The sequence below is a fragment of the Protobothrops mucrosquamatus genome, unplaced genomic scaffold (genome assembly GCF_001527695.2).
Source record: "Protobothrops mucrosquamatus isolate PMUCROS unplaced genomic scaffold, P.Mucros_1.0 scaffold436, whole genome shotgun sequence".
NCBI classification, from domain to species: domain Eukaryota; kingdom Metazoa; phylum Chordata; class Lepidosauria; order Squamata; family Viperidae; genus Protobothrops; species Protobothrops mucrosquamatus.
In genome coordinates this window covers 847,472-866,987 of record NW_015386760.1, presented here as the reverse complement: position 1 = coordinate 866,987, position 19,516 = coordinate 847,472, and the positions used below count along the sequence as shown (strand labels likewise).

At 35.6% G+C, this 19,516-nt stretch overlaps 1 protein-coding gene across 1 annotated transcript in view; it reads right to left on the bottom strand.

The window, feature by feature from the left end:
* The window catches only part of NBAS (neuroblastoma amplified sequence), a gene marked incomplete at its 3' end in the record, with an annotated part of 148,793 nt that overhangs the window by 24,545 nt on the left and 104,732 nt on the right, over positions 1–19,516 (bottom strand). The window contains exons 39-44 of the mRNA XM_015816358.2: positions 16,681–16,757; positions 15,006–15,143; positions 12,238–12,467; positions 8,298–8,408; positions 4,363–4,613; positions 1,973–2,307 (exon numbers count right to left, since the gene is read on the bottom strand). Of these exons, the coding sequence (XP_015671844.1) occupies positions 1,973–2,307; positions 4,363–4,613; positions 8,298–8,408; positions 12,238–12,467; positions 15,006–15,143; positions 16,681–16,757 (1,142 nt within the window). The remainder of the gene's footprint in view (positions 1–1,972; positions 2,308–4,362; positions 4,614–8,297; positions 8,409–12,237; positions 12,468–15,005; positions 15,144–16,680; positions 16,758–19,516) is intronic.

Below are 19,516 nucleotides of genomic sequence, written 5' to 3'. Positions count from 1 at the left end.
TTTCAGTTGTTCAGTACTCCACATACTGAGTAATAATTTACCTTGTTCTATTTACATTTGTCTATCTGCCTTACTTACGTTCTAAAAGTGTGTACTAATTTCTGCACTGAAATAACCAATTCTTTTATGAAAAAATAGATTGATTTTCTTCCCAACGAAATAATTGTTTTCAGTGTGCATAAGCATGCATTTTCACAAATTCTCTTTTTGAATAATTACTGTATTCAAAATGTAATTTACTGTACATATATACCAGTGTATGCTATTTATACAAGTATTGTGTATTGCGGGCCCAGCTGGCAAAAGAAAGCTCAGGACCATATTGGAAACATGTGGAAGAGGCCTTCATCCTGCAGTGGATAGACAATGGCTAGAATGACGATACTATTTATATTATTTAATACGACATGTTTTTTTAAGTTGCAAGAACTATCACATGATTTCGCAGAATGCTATTGATGCCAAATACACCCATTTCTCGTTTAGTGACAAAGTTCTATTCCAATGACTAGACTGTTAAGCACAATAGTTGCTAAGTTAACATGTGACTTAGAGACAGAGAGAAATGCTATGAAGATTATTAGTTGCTGTTGTCTCAATCAGATAAAGTTCTCTTGTACAGCCACACCAGTGTTAATCTCAGTCTGGAATGTGTTGTTGTCAGGTGCAGAAATACTTTGTCACTAAGGTCCATATGAAATTAAAGGAGTCCCTTTTATAATATAATATTGTTTATTAGGAAGCCAGTGCTAGTTAATTTAAGTTCTAACTGAACTTAAATTCAGTTTTGTAGAAACAGATTAATTCCCAATCTGTTCTTTCCATTAGCACTTTATACAGGTAGTCCTCAATTTACAACAGTTCATTTAGTGACCATTCAAAGTTATAATGGCACTGAAAAAAATGACTTATAATTGTTTTCACATTTACAACCATTGCAGTATCCCCGACGGTTATGTGATCAAAACTCAGATGCTTTGGCAACTGACTCATATTTATGACCGTTGCACTGTTCTGGGAGGTCATGCAATCTCCTTTTTGACCTTCTGACAAGCAAAGTCAATGGGGAAGCCAGATTCACTTAACAACCGTGTTATTAACTTAAGAGCTGCAGTGATTCACTTAACAACTGTGGCAAGAAAAGTCGTAAAATGGGGCAAATCTCACGTAATGAATGTCTCACTTAGCAACAGAAATTTTGGGCTCAACTGTGGTTGTAAGTTGAGGACTACCCGTACTTCCTCCAGATCAGGACCCCTAAATCAGACATCCTTCAGATATATTGGAGCCTAGTTCCCATAAACCGAAAGCAACGTGGCTATTGGTTAGTTCAGGGGTAGGCAACCTTGGCTCTTTTATGACTCGTGGACTTCAACTCCCAGAATTCCTGAGCCAGGAAGTTGAAGTCCACGAGTCCTAAAAGAGCCAAGGTTGCCTACCCCTGGGTTAGTTAGATGATGAAAGTTTGTCAGGGCTGTTAAACCACAGGTGCAAGAGAATGGGTCAGATGTAGCACTGACCAGCCTTGCTTTTGGGGACCCACATTAGAACCAAAAGCATAAAAGAACCACTGATAGATTCTGACTCTCACATAGGGATTTGGCCACCCACCACATGAGGGGCATTATCATAACACAGACATCCAATGAGCAGAGAGAGGAGAGCAGTGCCAAGTTGCTTGGAAAAACTCCCTGTAATCAGGACTACTTGTACATACATTATTGCTCTTAAGTAGCCTAATTTTTTGTCAACTTGGATGGATCCAAAAGCTTCCATTATTTGAGCCTCTTCTTGAGAACATTCAAGTGCTAGAATTATTTTAATGATAGTTTGTTTAGATACTTTCAATATACTGTATCTTCCTCTGTGCTTTGCCTAACTATTTAGAAAAGCCAATTTTTGTCTATGTCTGACACTTTTTACACTAATAAAGGAAGTCATACACATAATGCTGTTGTAAAGTAATACTTACTTTGGTGACAGCCTTTGAAGAAAAAGTAATTTCATCCAGAAAATTGATAATATCTCCTGGGTAAAGTCTATCGAAGTATTTGGCACAAATGTCATAAGAATGCAGCCATTCAGATGGGGTTTCTGGAATCCTTTTAATCAGATGGGAATCCCCATTCCAGAACAGTTTTTTAATCCAGGCAGCATAGACAGAGCTAGGAGAAAGCAACCTTCCATCTTTTCCTGGGATTTTAGAAACAAGCTTGGAAATAGGCAGAATATTTTGACTTGTGAGGACAGGATCCAAAGCTTCCAGAGGATTTGCATTTTCTTCTGTTAGTTTTTTATAATTAAGACCTATTAGCAGAAATATATGAGCAACAACCCTTATGGATCAACAATGTAGAAATTGCAATAAAATGTGAAGCACTATTTATGGGTGTTGGGATCTATTACCAGTGCATAATTTTCATCATATTACAGTATACTTTCCTCCAATTTAGGACATGGAATATTATGTTATTATGTTGTGCAAGGTTTTAATAGAGAAACAAGTAGGCAGAGAAAAAAAGGGAGGCATATCAAAGCCTCAGAGAGGACAATCATATAACCTCCCACCTCATGAGCTTTAAAGTTGTTACAGCAGGATAAAGTGATATAAATCTGCCACTCATACTACCACTCCTATATCAAAAATACACATTATAACATTCTTACCAGCCATCAATATGTTCAAAGGGCACTGAAAAGCATTTTCATGTGTATTAAATTTTGTGTTTAAAACACCTCTGGATGGAGGAGTTTACCTATGGTATAGATTTGGGTGAAATATGTTCTATTTAATCTTTCTTAGATGGCACATTCCTTTACATGTTTACTTAGAAATAAATCCCATGGGACAGTCTTGAATAAAAATGAACCATAACTTCAGTATATTTTTGTAAGTTTTTGCTAGAACTTGGAGCAGGCATGCGAGGAAGTGGATGTTATCTAGGGTCAAAATTTCATTAAAACCACTTCATGACATCAGTTGTGCACCTCTCCTAAATGTCGCCCATTTCAACAGCAATGATGTGAGCAGCCATGATTTTCTAAACTCTCTTCACAAAGAAAATATTTCATTATTTATTTCCCCCAATGGGAAAAATATGCATTGGACAGCAAGAAAGAATCAAGATTTGACTGTGCCTGCCCTGGTTGATAGTCCTCTGGCCTGATCTTTTCTCAGCTAAAAAAAAAAGAAAGCATAGGTGGAATGGGCAAAGTGGATATATTCTATTGCTTCACTGTTTGTACCTGAAAAGTACAGATAAAAAAAAAAGATTTTGCTCCCCATCATATTGGAAAGGTCAGTCTAATAGGGTAGAAGAGCCCTGAGAGTTTTAAAGCAGCAGCTCCCAGCCTTTTCTCTGTATAGGCAACTAAACTAAAATTTTTAAAAAACTACTGTCAAAGGTTGTATGCAACAATACCGGCAGCACCATGATGTATATGATTACTCCATTGTTTCTGGAACTATTTTTTTTTTTAAAAAAGAATAAAAATGACAGAAAAAATGACAAATCCATTTTTTGAGAAATGGTAGGAGGCATTAAAGTCTTGGGATATCAGTCTAATGCTCAAACTGAGGCAGTAGATGCTATCTCAATATAAAATATACATTTTAACCCATATATAATATGAAACAAGTCAACATATGTACTATTACCATGAATTTAAGAATATATATCCCCATAGGAAGACTAGATTATTAAAAAATATATACAAAAATCTTGTGCATTTCCCATTTTCCTCCCTTATCTGTTCTATCAAGATGGTCAATCATGGTGCTATATTTCTCTATCTATCTATCTATCTATCTATCTATCTATCTATCTATCTATCTATCATCTATCTATCTATCTATCTATCTATCTATCTATCTATCTATCTATCTATCTATCTATCTATGTATCTATCTATCTATGTATCTATCTATCTATCTATCTATCTATCTATCTATCTATCTATCTATCTATCTATCTATCTATCTATCTATCTATCTATCTATCTATCTATCCATCCATCCATCCATCCATCCATCCATCCATCCATCTATTTATCTATGAATGAACATTGGTGTCTGTGCTCATCTGCAAGAAGCCATTACTGTAAAGCACAAAGTCATGACAAAAATATACCTTTATATCAATCAGTAAGTATCAATTACCAGTCTGTAAAGTAATGTATATTAATTACCAAATTAATTGATCTCCATATGCAGCTTTCTTTCTCAGATACTTACAAACTAATCTCAGGCAGAAACAAGCAACTACACAGAAGATTAAATTCATCAAATAAGTGCTGAACTGCAGCCTAATCTTTAAAGACATCCAGCTTTGCTAAGTAGTTATGAATGTTAACACCTTGTACCTGGGGCAACCGCCTTGAATTTTTTCAGTAGTCGTATGTGAGTTTCAAGTTTGATGGTATCTTTCACAAATTCAGAGCAAGCACAGTTCTCAAGAAGTGTGAAATAGTAGAGTAAGCGCTGGTGATCCTTTCCTTCAATGATAGAATATACATATTTGGTCATATGCTCATGAAAGGCTTTGGGAACAGTTTTCAGAGTCTCAAATAGGCCAAGATTTTTTGCCCGGTCTTCTATAGCAGCTGTGGACAAACTGCATGGAAAGCAAAAGAAAATGTAATAAATGAAACCACCCATTTCATCAATTTATCAATTTAATTTTTGCTAAATACTGGATGATGTTATCAATATTAAGTATAAAAGGATTTTCAAAAAGAGAGCTTCTTTGAATAAAATCCTAAGCTATGAACTACAAACCAATTGTCTAGCTCATAAGCACAATTATTCACAGTTCTAAAAACTCAGCAATTTCTTGAAGGACATAATAAAAAATCCAAGTATTTAAACATGATGCTCTAATAATTTAATAATTATAAGCTTTTATTTCCAGTTTAAAACAGTAGTGCTACTTAGCAAGAAAAAAAAAATTAAAAGAAACAATGAAAATGGTGCAAGACAACATTTATTATAATTAATTTTGATTTTAAGCAATAGAAACAAGAAAAAAAAACTAAATATAATTTCTTGCTTTGGTGAGGATTTTGTCCATGAGTCAAAATTGTGTGCTTTTCTAATAATGCTGCAGTTTAAGGTAGAATAGAATAGAATAGAATAGAATAATCAGAGTTGGAAGGGACCTTGGAGGTCTTCTAGTCCAACCCCCTGCTCAGGCAGAAACCCCTATACCATTTCGGACAAATGGCTGTCTAGTTTCTTCTTAAAAACTTCCAGTGTTGGAGCATTCACCGCTTCTGGAGGCAGGTTGTTCCACTGGTTAATTGTTCTAACTGTCAGGAAGTTTCTCCTTAGTTCTAGGTTGCTTCTCTCTTTGATTAATTTCCATCCATTGTTTCTTGTCTTGCCTTTGGGTGCTTTGGAAAATAGATTGACCCCCCTCTTCTTTGTGACAGCCCTTCAAATATTGGAATACTGCTATCACATCTACCCCGGTTCTTTTTTTCACCAGACTAGCCATACCCAGTTCCTGCAACCGTTCTTTATATGTTTTAGTCTCCAGTCCCCTAATCATCTTTGTTGCTCTTCTCTGCACTTTTTCCAAAGTCTCAACATCTTTTTTATAATGTAGTGACCAAAACTGGATGCAGTATTCCAGATATGGTCTTACTGAGGCTTTGTAAAGCGGTACTAGTACTTCATGTGATCTTGATTCAGTATAATGGTATAAGGAATATTCAGTATAGTACAATGGGACTGTTTTCCTTTTGCTTCTATCCCTACTTCATTTAGGCTTCCACTTGTACTTTTAAGAAGTACCATCTGTTTCCACTCACTATCTGCTTCCATGCCTCATAGCCCCCTGGTCAAAGGTGAATCAGTTAAGTGTTCATCCAGGTCCATGTTATTAGATGGCTTTCTTATTGATGTAAAATTGGTTCAACATTCAGCAGGCTTCTTTTTATCTAAGCTGGGTGGTTGCTTAGCAACGTGTACATGTTGCTGTAGCTAAATTTCTCCTGAAATTATATGCAACAGCAGTAGGACCTATATATTAACTAATGATTTTCGAAAGATACTGAAAATTAAGCACTCAGCCAATTTGCCTGTAGCTTTCTACTTTGCGTCATTACATAGGGAACTTACATATCAGTGCAATAAAGAATGAGGTAAGGACAGACAAACACAGACTGGATTCAGACCTACTAACCTATAGTTTGCCAACAATTTTAAAGAAGATTTTTATCTTGCCATTTTTTTCCATATGCAACTCCAAGTGGCAAACATACCAATAGTCCTTCTTCTTCCTATAACTGGGTTCTCATCTCACACTAAGGCAATTTTTACAAGCTATATACCTAAATTGATAAATTATTAATCAAGGCACATTGCAAATAATGTGCAAATAATGATATGAAAACTTTGCCATGATCTATTTTTCCTTCCCTTAAAATTCCAGGTGTAATTTTTTATACCGAAAGAACAAATAGTTTCAAGAGAAGGAAGAAAGGTTACTGAACAACGTGCCAGAAAGAAATATCAGAAATATCTGTTTTAGACTGAAGGTGTCACCAGGCTTTGCCATTTTGACAGTAACTTAAGATAGGAAAGCTGGACTCTTACAACATATGGAAGGCACCAGGTTGTGTACTCTAATCTGAAACTGATGATGTTTAATTTTTATCATTTCATTTTTATAAAATCACTTAAAAGGCACATTCACAACACTGTAATATTATTAATAAAGCTAGTATACAATTCAAGCAGAGAAGCAAGCACTCTACCACATAATATTCTATGACTCCTTGTGATCTAGTTTCAAAGTTCTGATGGTGCCCTCCCAGTTTATATAGCTTATATAACCCCACTGTACATTGGTTATATAAATCTCCCCCAAGATTATATTTTGGGTGCTTGGTAACCACCCCGCATTTATGGCTATTTGCAGCACCCACAGCCAAGTAACCATAATTTATGAAGATTTTTGCTGGAAACGGGCATTTACTTTCATTTCTGGCAAAAAAACACCCATTGGGTAAAATGGGTTCACTTAATGACCACAGCAAAACAGTTGTGAAATTGGGCACGGTCACATGATGACCCACTTATAAATTGGCACAAATTACAACTGTAATTCTGGGCTGAGTTATGGTTGTAAGTCCAGGACTACCTGTATTAAATAATAAGAAAAAATGCATATACAATGCATATGTATTTCTATATATGATAAATGGGTGTCTTAACTATTCAAAAACAATTAATCTGGTGTTCTTCTTTTCTAGCAGTCGTACTTGTATATTTTCAATCGCTGCCTTGCTGCATGACCCACTTGTGCTACGGTTGCAGATGATGGGTAGATGGCTTGATATTCTCTCATTGAGTTCTATGATACAAAGCAGCATTCTTGCTTTTTTTAAGTACTGGCAAGTCATCCAGGTCCTGAGGCAGTAAGCATCCCCAAACTATGACACTCCCATATCCATACATGACAATGAGTATGAGGCTTTTATAGTAGAATGTGGTGTTTGGCTCTAATAACACCAAAATAGATCTAATAACACCAATGTAGCTTGAAAATTTCCAAGTTTGAGTCATTTGTCCTGAGAAGTCTGGGTGTTCAGCTACATGGTTTTTTTTTTGTAAACTTAACATCAGCATCAATCTTCTGCTTAGTAACCAGATTCTTCTGTCTTGTAACTCTATCAATCTCACTTTTATCACACTTTTCTGAAGATGGACTTGGGGAAGAGAGCCCCATAGATCACTGGATGTTATTTTGAGGTTCTTGTGATTTTTCTGGGTAATTTTATACTCTGCTCTTGAGTTATTTTGTCATGTTTCTGACTGTGGAGTGATAAAATCCCAGAGCTTTAAAAATGGATTTGGAACCTACTCCTGACTGATAAACATATTTTTAAAATAAAAATTGGAGGTCTTTTTTACGTGATTATGCTGTGTCTCTTAAATTGTAATAAGCCCAGACAAAGTTTGTGAAATTTATATAGGACAAATTAGCCTTAAATGCCTAATAAAACATTCATACAAGTGGCCCTAGTACACTGAAATTGCATGTTAGTTTGTTTATGAAAAATATGGAGCAAGTGTTAAACATTTATTCAGACTTTCTTCACATGTCAATAGGAGCCACATGAAACTCTTAACGTTCAAAGAAACGCAAACATTCTGAAAACCCAAAAGGAATTGAATATTTCTGCACAAAACTATAGATACTGTCTCAGCTAATGAAGTGGAGGATGTTCACTTGAGTGCCACCTTCTGGATACTTGCCATTAAAATAAATGAAACAGACTTCTATACTTACCCGCTGTCGCTGAAGAGAAATTCCAAGTGTGTCATATGAACTTCCCAGAGTGGGACATTATAACGCTGAGCCAAGGAGAGAGCTATACTGTACACGTTTTCTTCAAGTGTTCTGGTTAATGAGAAGTCATAATACACATGTGGGAAAAAGAAGTTTAATAGCTATTAGCTATTTAATAGCTAATAATAATAATAATAATAATAAAAAATACAAGACAGAACAGTGTCTGTAGGATCTATTCCTCTAAGCCAGGGTATTTCAAATTATTCATGGAACCCTAAGTTCCATGAGGGACTAAAGCCCCCCTCCCACACTCCCAAAAGTTAAATTGAACACAGCCAATTTTCCATTGCTAGAGCTTTGCCTCTTGGTTCAGAGGTTTCTCTTCTTGCTCCCATACCATGCAAGAATGCCTTATGTCAGGACACTCTCAATGGCTCCTACTATCACAGCACCATTGAGAGTGTCCTGACATACGGCATTCTTGCATGGTATGGGAGCAGCTGACATCGCCTATTTTTTCGAGATGTCTCCTAATAATTTTGACGGGTCTTATAATAACCTGAGGTTGATGGTCGGGACCTATTGTAGAAGCTTAGAGCAACAAACTCCTTCAACGTATTGTAAGAGTCTCTGACTTCCCATCCTGCTTACAATCTTTTTGGACTGTTGCCTTCTGGCAGAAGATACAGAATAATTAAAACACACGTTTTCTGAATAGTTTTTATCCCACTCAACAACGAACTAAAGGGCCACCATCAGTGAACTGTTGGACAGCATTACTTGGTCTGTTGTGTGGATGTTGGGTGGTTTTAGGGGTGGGGATTGTGGTGGGGGGGAGTGTGTCTGGGGATTATGTGTGTGGGACCTGGTTTTTGGGTGTCAAGTAAATTTCGTTGTATATGTATACTATGTACGCACATACAATGACAATAAAATGATTAAAAAATAATGGGTTCTATGGCCTGGAAAAATTGAAACATCCTGCTACAATAAAATTCTTCAGAAACTAAACTTTCATCCTTTTTTATTTTTCCCTAAAAAATACTATAAAACATATTGCTCAAGAGAAAAAGAGTAGGTTTTAAAAAAAATGGATGAAAATGTTATTCACATTTCAGTAATTTCTTTATTAATGTGGAATCAGCAGCGGCTATAGTTTGGAATCCCAGGAACATTATTTATGTATCTGAAGTCAAGCAAAAAGGCTTTCATTAGATATAAAACTTCTCAAGCTGCAGTATGCATTACTAGTAGGGATTAAGTAACTCCCACTCTCCTGGGTAGAAGCAAGCATTTTCTATTCACACCCTTATAATTCTTGTTCTTGATGTTGACAGTAAAAAAAAAGGCGAAGAATATATAAAAGATAAAAAGTTTGACCAAGGCTCTGAAAAGCCATCCTAACTGCATACATTTATTTGGACAAGTTGAATAGCATACAGGAGCATATATGACTTGTAGCAAAGCATTTGGGGGATTACTATTAGGTCCAAGAGCTGCATATTTTGCTAATGAAATTTGAAATCATTTGCTAATGAAATTTGAAATCAAGGAAGGCCTTTTATGAATGGGGAATTTACATCCTCACAAGTATCTGTAAGTATGGATCTGAGATAGCAATCCATACTCCCTTGAAGGCAATGTGAAGGTTCTGATATTGTACTTTGAGGCAAACAAGATAAATAATTTTATAAGGTTTACATTCAAGGAGCTTTTATTATCAAGTCTCGGAAACATCAAAGATTCAATCAAAGCAGCTGCATTTTATTTCTCCATATATACAAATAGTCCTTGCGTTGCAGTGGCAATTGAGACCAAACTTTCCATCACTAAGCAATGCAGACATAAAATGCAATATCGCATCTGTATTGCTTAACAACAGCAGTCACAGCAGTCCAGGTTGCTGTCATAACCTCAGGACTGTGTGGCTCATTAAGCAGGAAGAGGCAGTAGCTCCAGACAGAGAGCTTGGGAAGTACATAAGTGCCAAGGTTCAGTTGGAAGATATTACAGGCAGGTGCTTCTGAGCATAGACAAGCTGGCAGAGGCCACAGGTGGGAATCTCTGAGTTTGGGCTTTTGATCATGGACAAGCCAGCAGGGACACTTCTGAACACAGGCAGGCCTGGCAAGGACCAAGGGAAGGTGCCATGGAGCATGGGCGGGCATGAAGGTGCTATGGAGTACAACATTCCTGTAATCTCTTATTCCATAGTGGGGTTCTTTGAGAAAAAATTAGTGGGACTGAATTATGGGAACAACTTCAAATCTTCCCTGCTGGCTTCCCCATTGACTTTGCTTATGGGAACCTGGCAGTTGCAAATGGTGCTCATGTGACTACAGCTTGACTATGAAATCATAATTGCAAGCTGGGCACCTAATACCTGAATTACAATTAAATGATCGCAGGGTTGCTGCAGCAGCCACAACTTCACAGTCTGGTCATAAGTCCCTTTCATTCAGTGCTGTTATAATTCTGAACAATCGCTGAGCGAGCGGTCATAATTTGACAACTACCTCTATTATGTGTCAAGTATATATTCATATTCCAGATTCACACAATAAGCCATTTTAGAAAATACGAGCTAATCTCCTCTTCTGCAAAAGGTTTCCCTAGAGAAGATTTCATGATTGCCACGCAGACTTCCTAATACATGGTTTGGCAGTTAAAGCTACCATATGTGGTTTTGTGTCTTAATCTACTTTAACAGGTGAAAGCGATACTATGAAAAGCAAAATATAGGTGAGAATAAGGAACACCATGATGTCACTGACGGTTATTCTGTGATGGTGAACTACATGGCATGTGCTTAGAGATGATACATTAAGCATTCACTGGATTGCAGAATCATGTTCATGATTCAGTATAATAGCAAATTAAAGTACAATGAACATTTCCCTAATGTAAATAACCTTCTGATCCTCACCATAATTGAAGTAGCAGCATTCAACCATAAATAAAAATAATAAATAGAGAAAATCACCCATACATTTCACCCTTTCTCGTACCTATATTTTTAGACTGGAGTCTTCTCCTTTGTAAAATGTGATATGCATTGCATTAACAATTGCATGTTTTTATTACACATTTTAAAATACCACTAGATAATCCAACACCTTTTTAATGGAAACAAACAAAACTGCAATAATAGTATAAGTAATATCACTATTATTAATAAGTCATTAAACTGACTTTTACTGGCAGTATTATTATTGTTATTAAGAGCCGTGGTGGTACAGTGGTTAGAATCCAGTATTGCAGGCTAACTCACTGTTCACTGCCAGAAGTTCGATTCCTTTGATTCCTCCTCACCGGCTCAAGGTTGATTCAGCCTTCCATCCTTTTGAGGGCGGTAAAATAAGGACCCAGATTGTTGGGGGGAGCAATTATGCTGACTCTATAAACCACTTAGAGAGCACTGTGAAGCAGTATATAAGTCTAAGTGTTATTGCTATTACCAGGGCTTTTTTTTGTCATAGAACGCCCAGAACGGAGTTCCGGCATCTTTTTTGGATGGAACCTTGTAGGGTAGGCAAGGCGGGTTGAATGATGTGTGTGAATTCCGGCACCTTTTTTTTTTTTTTTTTTTTTTTTTACAAAAAAAGCACTGGCTATTACTATGCAATGAAAGTTGTACACTGGCTTTGCTGGTTGTTGTTAGCTGTTCTTGGTAGACCTTGGCTAATGACTTGGTTGTTGTATGGCTTTTTATATTGATTTATACATGTTACTATATTTTTGTTTGTTTTTCATATAACTTAAAGTGCTGTGAGCCACCCAGAGTCATGGATTTGAGATGGGTAGCTATATTAAATTGAAATAATAACTAAGTAATAATAATACAAAATCTCTTGACGAAGTGCAGCTGAAAATATAGATTCAGGTTTGCATTTTACACATGGCAGGTTAAAAGATATACAAAGTAGACACCACTTACTCTGCCAAACCTAATATGGTTTCCCTCTTGTATTGACCATCTGCTGTAAACCTTTGGACATCCACTCCTTTGCCAAGCCCTTGAAGAATTTGAGCCTGGGTGAAATCCAAGAGTCGTTCATTATAGTACTGAAGATGTTTAATCAGAATTGCTATTTCGTCTGGCCAGTCCGCATAGCTGGAGTTGGTAACATGCTTTGTGACCATCTGAATTAAATCTTTGGGGTCAGCCTGTAGAATTAATTCACAACACACTGAGATTTACATTTATCCAATTAAACATGTTTGAATGTTATGATGACATTTGTAATTGTCTTCAAAATATGGGGGCACATGCAGCATGTGGGAGGAGACATCTTACCTTCATGCCTTTTAATAATTTCCAAACAAAAGCAAGACAAAAAGCTAGGAAACAAAAAAAAAATCCTTCTCTTCAAAACACACTGCTAGCAGCAACAATCAAAAACCACCTCAAATTTTGCAGATTCTTCCGCTAACAAACTTTTGTACTATATGAATTTCTTAAATTACAATTGATCACAAAAATTGACAGGGAATAAATGCATTCTTTCTTAAGTGAGGGAGCCCTCAAACTCTTAAAGGTTGTTCTAGTACCAAAATCCTTAAACCTATTGATTTAAAATGTAAGAGTTCTGGTACTCTCAGAACTGACAAAAAAGCTTGAACATTTCTTTCAATTTTTCCAGGAAATAAAAGTGATCAGTGAATTCTTTTCTATAGAAGTTTTTTTCAAAACTCCACGTTGTTTTATTTTAAATTAGGCAGCTTTATCTCTTTATAAGGAACTACTCCATGTACAAATTTTGTTCAATTTTTCAAAGATAAATAAAATGTATTTTTCCTTGTTAATTCACAAGTCACCAATCTGCAAACAAAGATTTAGATTTTACCTCTGGATGAATCTGAAATGAGCCTAAATGTTTTCCAAGCTGTAGTGAAAATTAAACGTTAACAATGCAAATGCCTAATAAAAACTCCTGTGTTTTACAATATTGCTTTATATAACTGTGACTTTACCACTTTCATGGTGGGGTCAAGATCCACAGTTCACTTAATTCCAACAAGTACTGAGACATATTATAAGATTTCTCTACATCCCATTCTATTTTTTATAAAATATTACTGGTTGCTCTTCCCAGTAACCTAATAAAGTTATCCATAACCAAAACATCATTTACTTGTTTGAAATCATACAGCTGCATTCCAGAAAGTGTGTTCCACTTATATTGGAATTTTAAAAGCTTATTAATCTACAAAATATGATCATTCCATCTACACTGCTGTCTTGCCAATTTTTTAAGTTGAAGATTTAACTAGACATGCTGACAACAAATACATGTTTTAGTACATAGGTCTCTTTCTCCAGAACTGATATAAAGACGGCTAAGTTCTTTTTAACTATAGTAATTTTTCTCAAAACCCCTCTCAAGAACCAAAAGTTAAATCAACGTTTTGGACCTGAAAGACAATTTTTTGAAAAACAATCCTATATATCAGCATTATTGTAGCAATTGTCAGGATTGTGCCTATATTAAAAAAAAATGTATAACTCTCCCTCTTTTTCAAAATCCACCTGAACTGAATCGGATTTCTTTACTTTTCCTCTTTTTAAATAATACACCAAGCCAGGAAATACAAACATAAGAATTCTGAAAAGTAAGCAAGTGAACTACTTGGAATATACAGTATATCCACATATTAGCTTTACCTCATTTGGTACTCTCTGAATAAGCTAAAATGACTACTTTTAGAATTAATGTCTGATCGTGCTGCCTAGCAATTTTGGAAGTTTTAGTGCCAACAATTTTAGTGGATCTAACCTTGTGGAAAACTGGGTAGCAATATTATTGGAATGCGTCACTCTCATAGTAGCAATCAATGATAATCTTAGGTGTATTCATTTGTTACCACTCTGAACTCCAGAGCTGATCTATATATTGCATTGCATGGCTTACATCTTACATCTGCAATAAAGTTCCTGACAGTTAGAACAATTAACCAGTGGAACAACCTGCTTCCAGAAGCGGTGAATGCTCCAACGCTGGAAGTTTTAAAGAAGAGACTGGACAGCCATTTGTCTGAAATGGTACAGGGTTTCCTGCCTGAGCAGGGGGTTGGACTAGATACCTTCCAAGGTCCCTTCCAACTTTATTATTATTATTATTAGTATTACTACAATTATTATTATGGATCATCGCACAGTCAGTCAGATGTTCAGACTGGATTTGGCATTTTTTATTATTATTATTATTATTATTATTATTATTATTATTATTATTATTATTATTATTATTATTATTATTATTATTATTATTATTATTATTTATCTGACTATATTGTACTTGTTAGCTTCTGATCCAAACAACCTTCTGAATATGCGCTTAAGCAAATGGAAAATCCAGACTCATAATCATGCCCAGCCTGAAGTCTAACGTTAATCTATTTTGGGAAAACTACATTAGGGATTTTGTTCTTCTATAGCAGGGGTGTCAAACTGCCGGCCTGCAGGCCGGATGCATCACGTGAAAGCCACGCCTACCCCATTGCCGGCAATGGCAAAACCGTCCCGATACGTTGAGCGACATCACGTGACATCGCAAGTTTGACATGTCTGTTCTATAGGATTCAAGATAAAATGCCAGTGTTCAACTTTGCTAAGATATGTAGGTTGCTCCTGATTTAGATTTAATTTACACATTGGATTTATAATTTTATACTGCATATTTATGGAAAAAAAAATAAACTAACCCTGTAAAGGGGATGACATTCATCCTTAAAACATGGTGCCAAGTGAGCATAGATTTGTAGACTATAGTAATAACTTGCCAGCTGGAGTGAGAGAGCTGAAGGAGACTGTTTTTCAAAGCACTTGTTGGCATCCACCACCTAGAAGAAAAGAGAATTAATGTAGCTAACACAAAATTACACTGATGAGCATATCGTATCTTTAATGACTGCTCTAGAATAATAATAACTGAATGAATATGGCATTAATAATATAAAATTTTATAATATACTATAAAATAAATAAAATTATGGTGTAAAAGGGTTGTGGAGGTTCCAATGGTTATCAACATACTGTCTACCATCCAAAAAGTCTTGGATGGCACTTATAAAATCTGCATGTTGAAAAAAATTCCAGTGGTCATTTCCAAAGGCCACACTGCTTTGATCTACACATATGTTATGCAAAGCTTCAGATGAGTTGATGTTCTCCTGCCCCTATCATCAGCCTTCTTTTCTCCAGATTGATTGGAGGTCTACAGCCTCATTTGATTTTGGAAAAGACAATCCAGTACTTTTAAGTTCTTTTTCTTATAATTATCATTTTTATTAAATTTATCAAAATATAAAATACAAGTGAAAATAAAGATAGTGGGGGAGGGGAAAACGGAGAGAGAGAAGCATGAGGTAAAGGAAAGAAAAGAAAAGCATTAACTTCTAACTCTTTTTGGTGCAGTAGAACAAAATTAATAGCATTATAGTTTCAACTTTTTACTTTTGCATACTTTATACGAGCCATTTCTATAACAACAAATATCTAATCAGCAAATCCCAAAGTCAAAGTTTCATTTTTTTTCCTACCTCAAGCACAAAATCTAGAAGCAATAGTATTTAAAAGGTCTTAGCTGGAGGCAGCTGCAAATCTTAATTCTATTTTGGCTATCTTATAACTTGGGAGGTGGGAGGGGAGAAACAATCTGAAATAAGACAGTTAAAAACAACGATGATGGAATTATTTGTGAGTGGTTTCCCCCAACCATCATAAGTGGTTGGGGGAAGCTCAGATTATCCTGGCTAGATGGGATTGATCTCAGATGTGAATGTGACAATAAAATAAACAAATAATTCCCAAGCAAGGTATGCAGTGTTACACATTATTTCTGTCTGTCTGATATTCAGAAATTGCAACTAATTAATTCACTGAATGATGAATTGGTTTAGTAGGTTTATTTCCTGAATTCATATAACCTTTGTCTATAATATTGGTCTACACAAAAGATCAACATTCATTTTAGAGATAAAAAAGAATTGTGTATATCTATCTGGTAGCTTGTTCATGTGAATTTTTTTAAAAATATATATTTTAATGTTGGATCTTTAAAGTAGCATGGTTTAGGATTTTGTTATTCCTGATACGGTGGTTTGATTTTTGTGGTTCAATGTCAATGGAATCAAAATTGGTGCCCTGAAAAGGCTAGTGGACTAGACTGAAGAGGAAGTATGATTTCTTCCTCCAGCAACCTAACATCAGATTAGGCTTTGAAATTTCTTTGGAACCTAATATAACAGAACCTTGCTTTTCATTGAGCTGAAGCATACTATATGTTCATCCTCTAAAGGGAATTAAATTCATATGCAATACAAGAGGCAGGTAAGAGATTAGAGTAGCAAAAAAAGCAGATCCTATCTGTGAACATACCTGAGGTAATGCAAGCAGGTAAGCAAGAGATAATGTCATGTCATTTGGTAAAGCTTCGCTGGCCAACTGTAACAGGACTGCAACAGAGAAAAAGACGTAAAAGTTCAAATGTTTACATCTCCAACCTTTGAACACATTAAGTTCTATATTTTTTTCATTCAGTTGGAGACGTAAGGGTCATGTATACATTCAGTTAATGTTAAATCAGTTCAGTAGCAATTAATATGTAATTAGACTGAGAGAATGCCTTGGTTTATTTTCCAGTCAGGGTGACAAGGCAATATAGAGCAGATATTAAACTGAACAGCTGAAACATTTCTCAGGCTGATTTACAAATCTGCTGGCTTTAAAACTAAAGCAACGATATAAAAGTTATGAACAGTTAGAAAAACAGGCAACACGACCCTGTGAAATACATTGCTTCTGCCAGTCAGAACAACTGTATTTATCACTCTTTATGTAACACAAGACTCAACTATTAATCAAGTTTTTATCATGGGAAAGAAAGCAGCAAGCACATCACCATTTTACAAATCATTACTGCAATGAAAGAGTTATGGAAATATCTGAAATCTATAATTCAGTACTCCAGCTGGTAAGTATTCCCAGTGTGAGGAAAGATACAAGCACCGCTGACAATGATTTCTGAGCAATACCGAGCTTAGTTGCCTTCCTCCAAAACAGATTGCTGGGCCATCAAACCAAGTACAGCCAGCCTAAGCTGGAAATGAAATTACGGGATTTCTGTCTGGGACTGGATATGGGATATCCTACCAAGAAAGCAGATTCTTCCAAAGCAATATGGATTTTCTCAATATTTGGTTAATGCAGAGCCAATACATTATAAAAAATTAAGTACGCTTATCACCTAATGCCTATTATTTATTTGTTAGTTTGTTTATCAAATGTATATAGCTGCCCATCTCATGAGAAATGACTCTGGGTAGTGCAATAATGTATGTATAAAGTACAGTATAATAATAATATAATGATGGTCCATAGCACAGTCAGCCAGATGTTCGGACTGGATTTGGCATTTTTGCCTATTGAATCCTCCTCCCCAATGACCAGGAATAGGCAGATGTTTAATGTTTGATGGTGTTAATGGAATTATACAGAAGTATTTTAGTGTGCTAAGTGAAAAAAGGGGGAAAAAAAGGTATAAAGGCTCCCCCCCCTTAACATTCTGACCCAATGGAAACTGAACTAAAGTAGGAAGCTCTCAATATTTCAAAACTATTGTTCAGAAAGCAGTAGAAGACTATGCATGAATTGTCACTTTGTTTATTGTTATTATGGGAAGATCCAAAGGTCAGGGATTCAATCCGCAGGATTTACAAGAGAGCTGGAAAAAGATTCCAGCATGAAATACTAAATCAGATTAAATGAATAGCCTAACTCAGTACAATACAGCTTCTGATAAGACTTTGTCCAATCACAATGGCATATTTTTCTCCAAAGATAAAGACATATATATTACAGGAAAAATGTGAATCACAGAATGACTTGCAGAAATATTAATGAGATAAGATGAGGATCAGTGTAATTTTAAAGCCCTCAAATTCTCACTTAGATCCTCTCCATCACTGCACTCTATGCAAATATAAAAACAATGCTGTACATCAGTTATACTATTTAGTGACAAGAAGATGAAAGTAAACTGAACACAAAATCTAGACTCAAGCTGATCAGGTGTTCAGAGAAATCACAGAATCAACGAATAAGTATAAAGAGATTATGAGGATTGAGGAAAGCTTTTATGGAACTTGTTAAATTTAAATTTACCGACAAAGAATTAAAGGGAGACTAGTATAGCTATTTTGAGCTATGGAACTTCAACTGGAAAAAGCAATGAATCTTACAGGGAATCTTACAGATAGTGTCAAAAAGGTTTTGAAAACCAGAGGAAAATTTTGGTGGATTTATGCTGTATATTTTAAAAGTCTCGACATTTATTTTGCTTGCTGACCTGGCAATATGGCATCATGGCTAGTATACATGTGAAGAATCTGCAAGGTCAATGCACTGCCTAAGCATTCATAGCATCCTACATCATAAAACGGGATATGTGGGTCAAAATGATTGATTTTTTTCTGCTCATTTGTTCGATAAATATATTAAAATATATATACCATAAATATACTGCATCCATCCCTCCGAGGTCAATAAAATGAGGACCCAGGTTGTTGGGAGCAATATGCTGACTCTGTAAACCGCTTAGAGAGGGCTGTGAAGCACTATGAAGCTGTATATAAGTGCTACTGCTAGTGCCAAGTGCTAAACAAGTGAATAAAATCTCTTGAAAGTCCCCCCCCAAAAAGAATTTGACTTCTACTAAAACGAATTTAATAAGATTCTGAACTAGATCCTTTTTCTCTGAAGTATCATACACATGCAGTGTCATAGGGCATCATTCTGTACTCTCATATTCAGTGGTTTCCCTGGAAACTTTGACAGTGATAGATTTTCTTAGACCAACAATGTCAAATAACATTTATCTACATTAAAGCAAGTCAGTTATAAATGAGCAATCTTGTATAAATGTTCATATGGGAAGAAACATGTAAACAAAATAATTAGTGTGATTTTTCATCATGCCATTCCTTTTTGAAGTATCGGTGTTATACAAAGCATGGGAAAAGAATAAGAAGTAAATAAATAAATTAAAAAGGAAAGAAAAGGAAATACAACTGAAATATAACTATAATCTCTAGACCAACATCATCTTCTGCATCTGTCCTACCAAATACCCATGTTTCCACCATATACAATTTATACCCTTCCTATATGACCAAGCCAACTCAACATACTGCATTTGTCTCAGTTACTTGTTTTG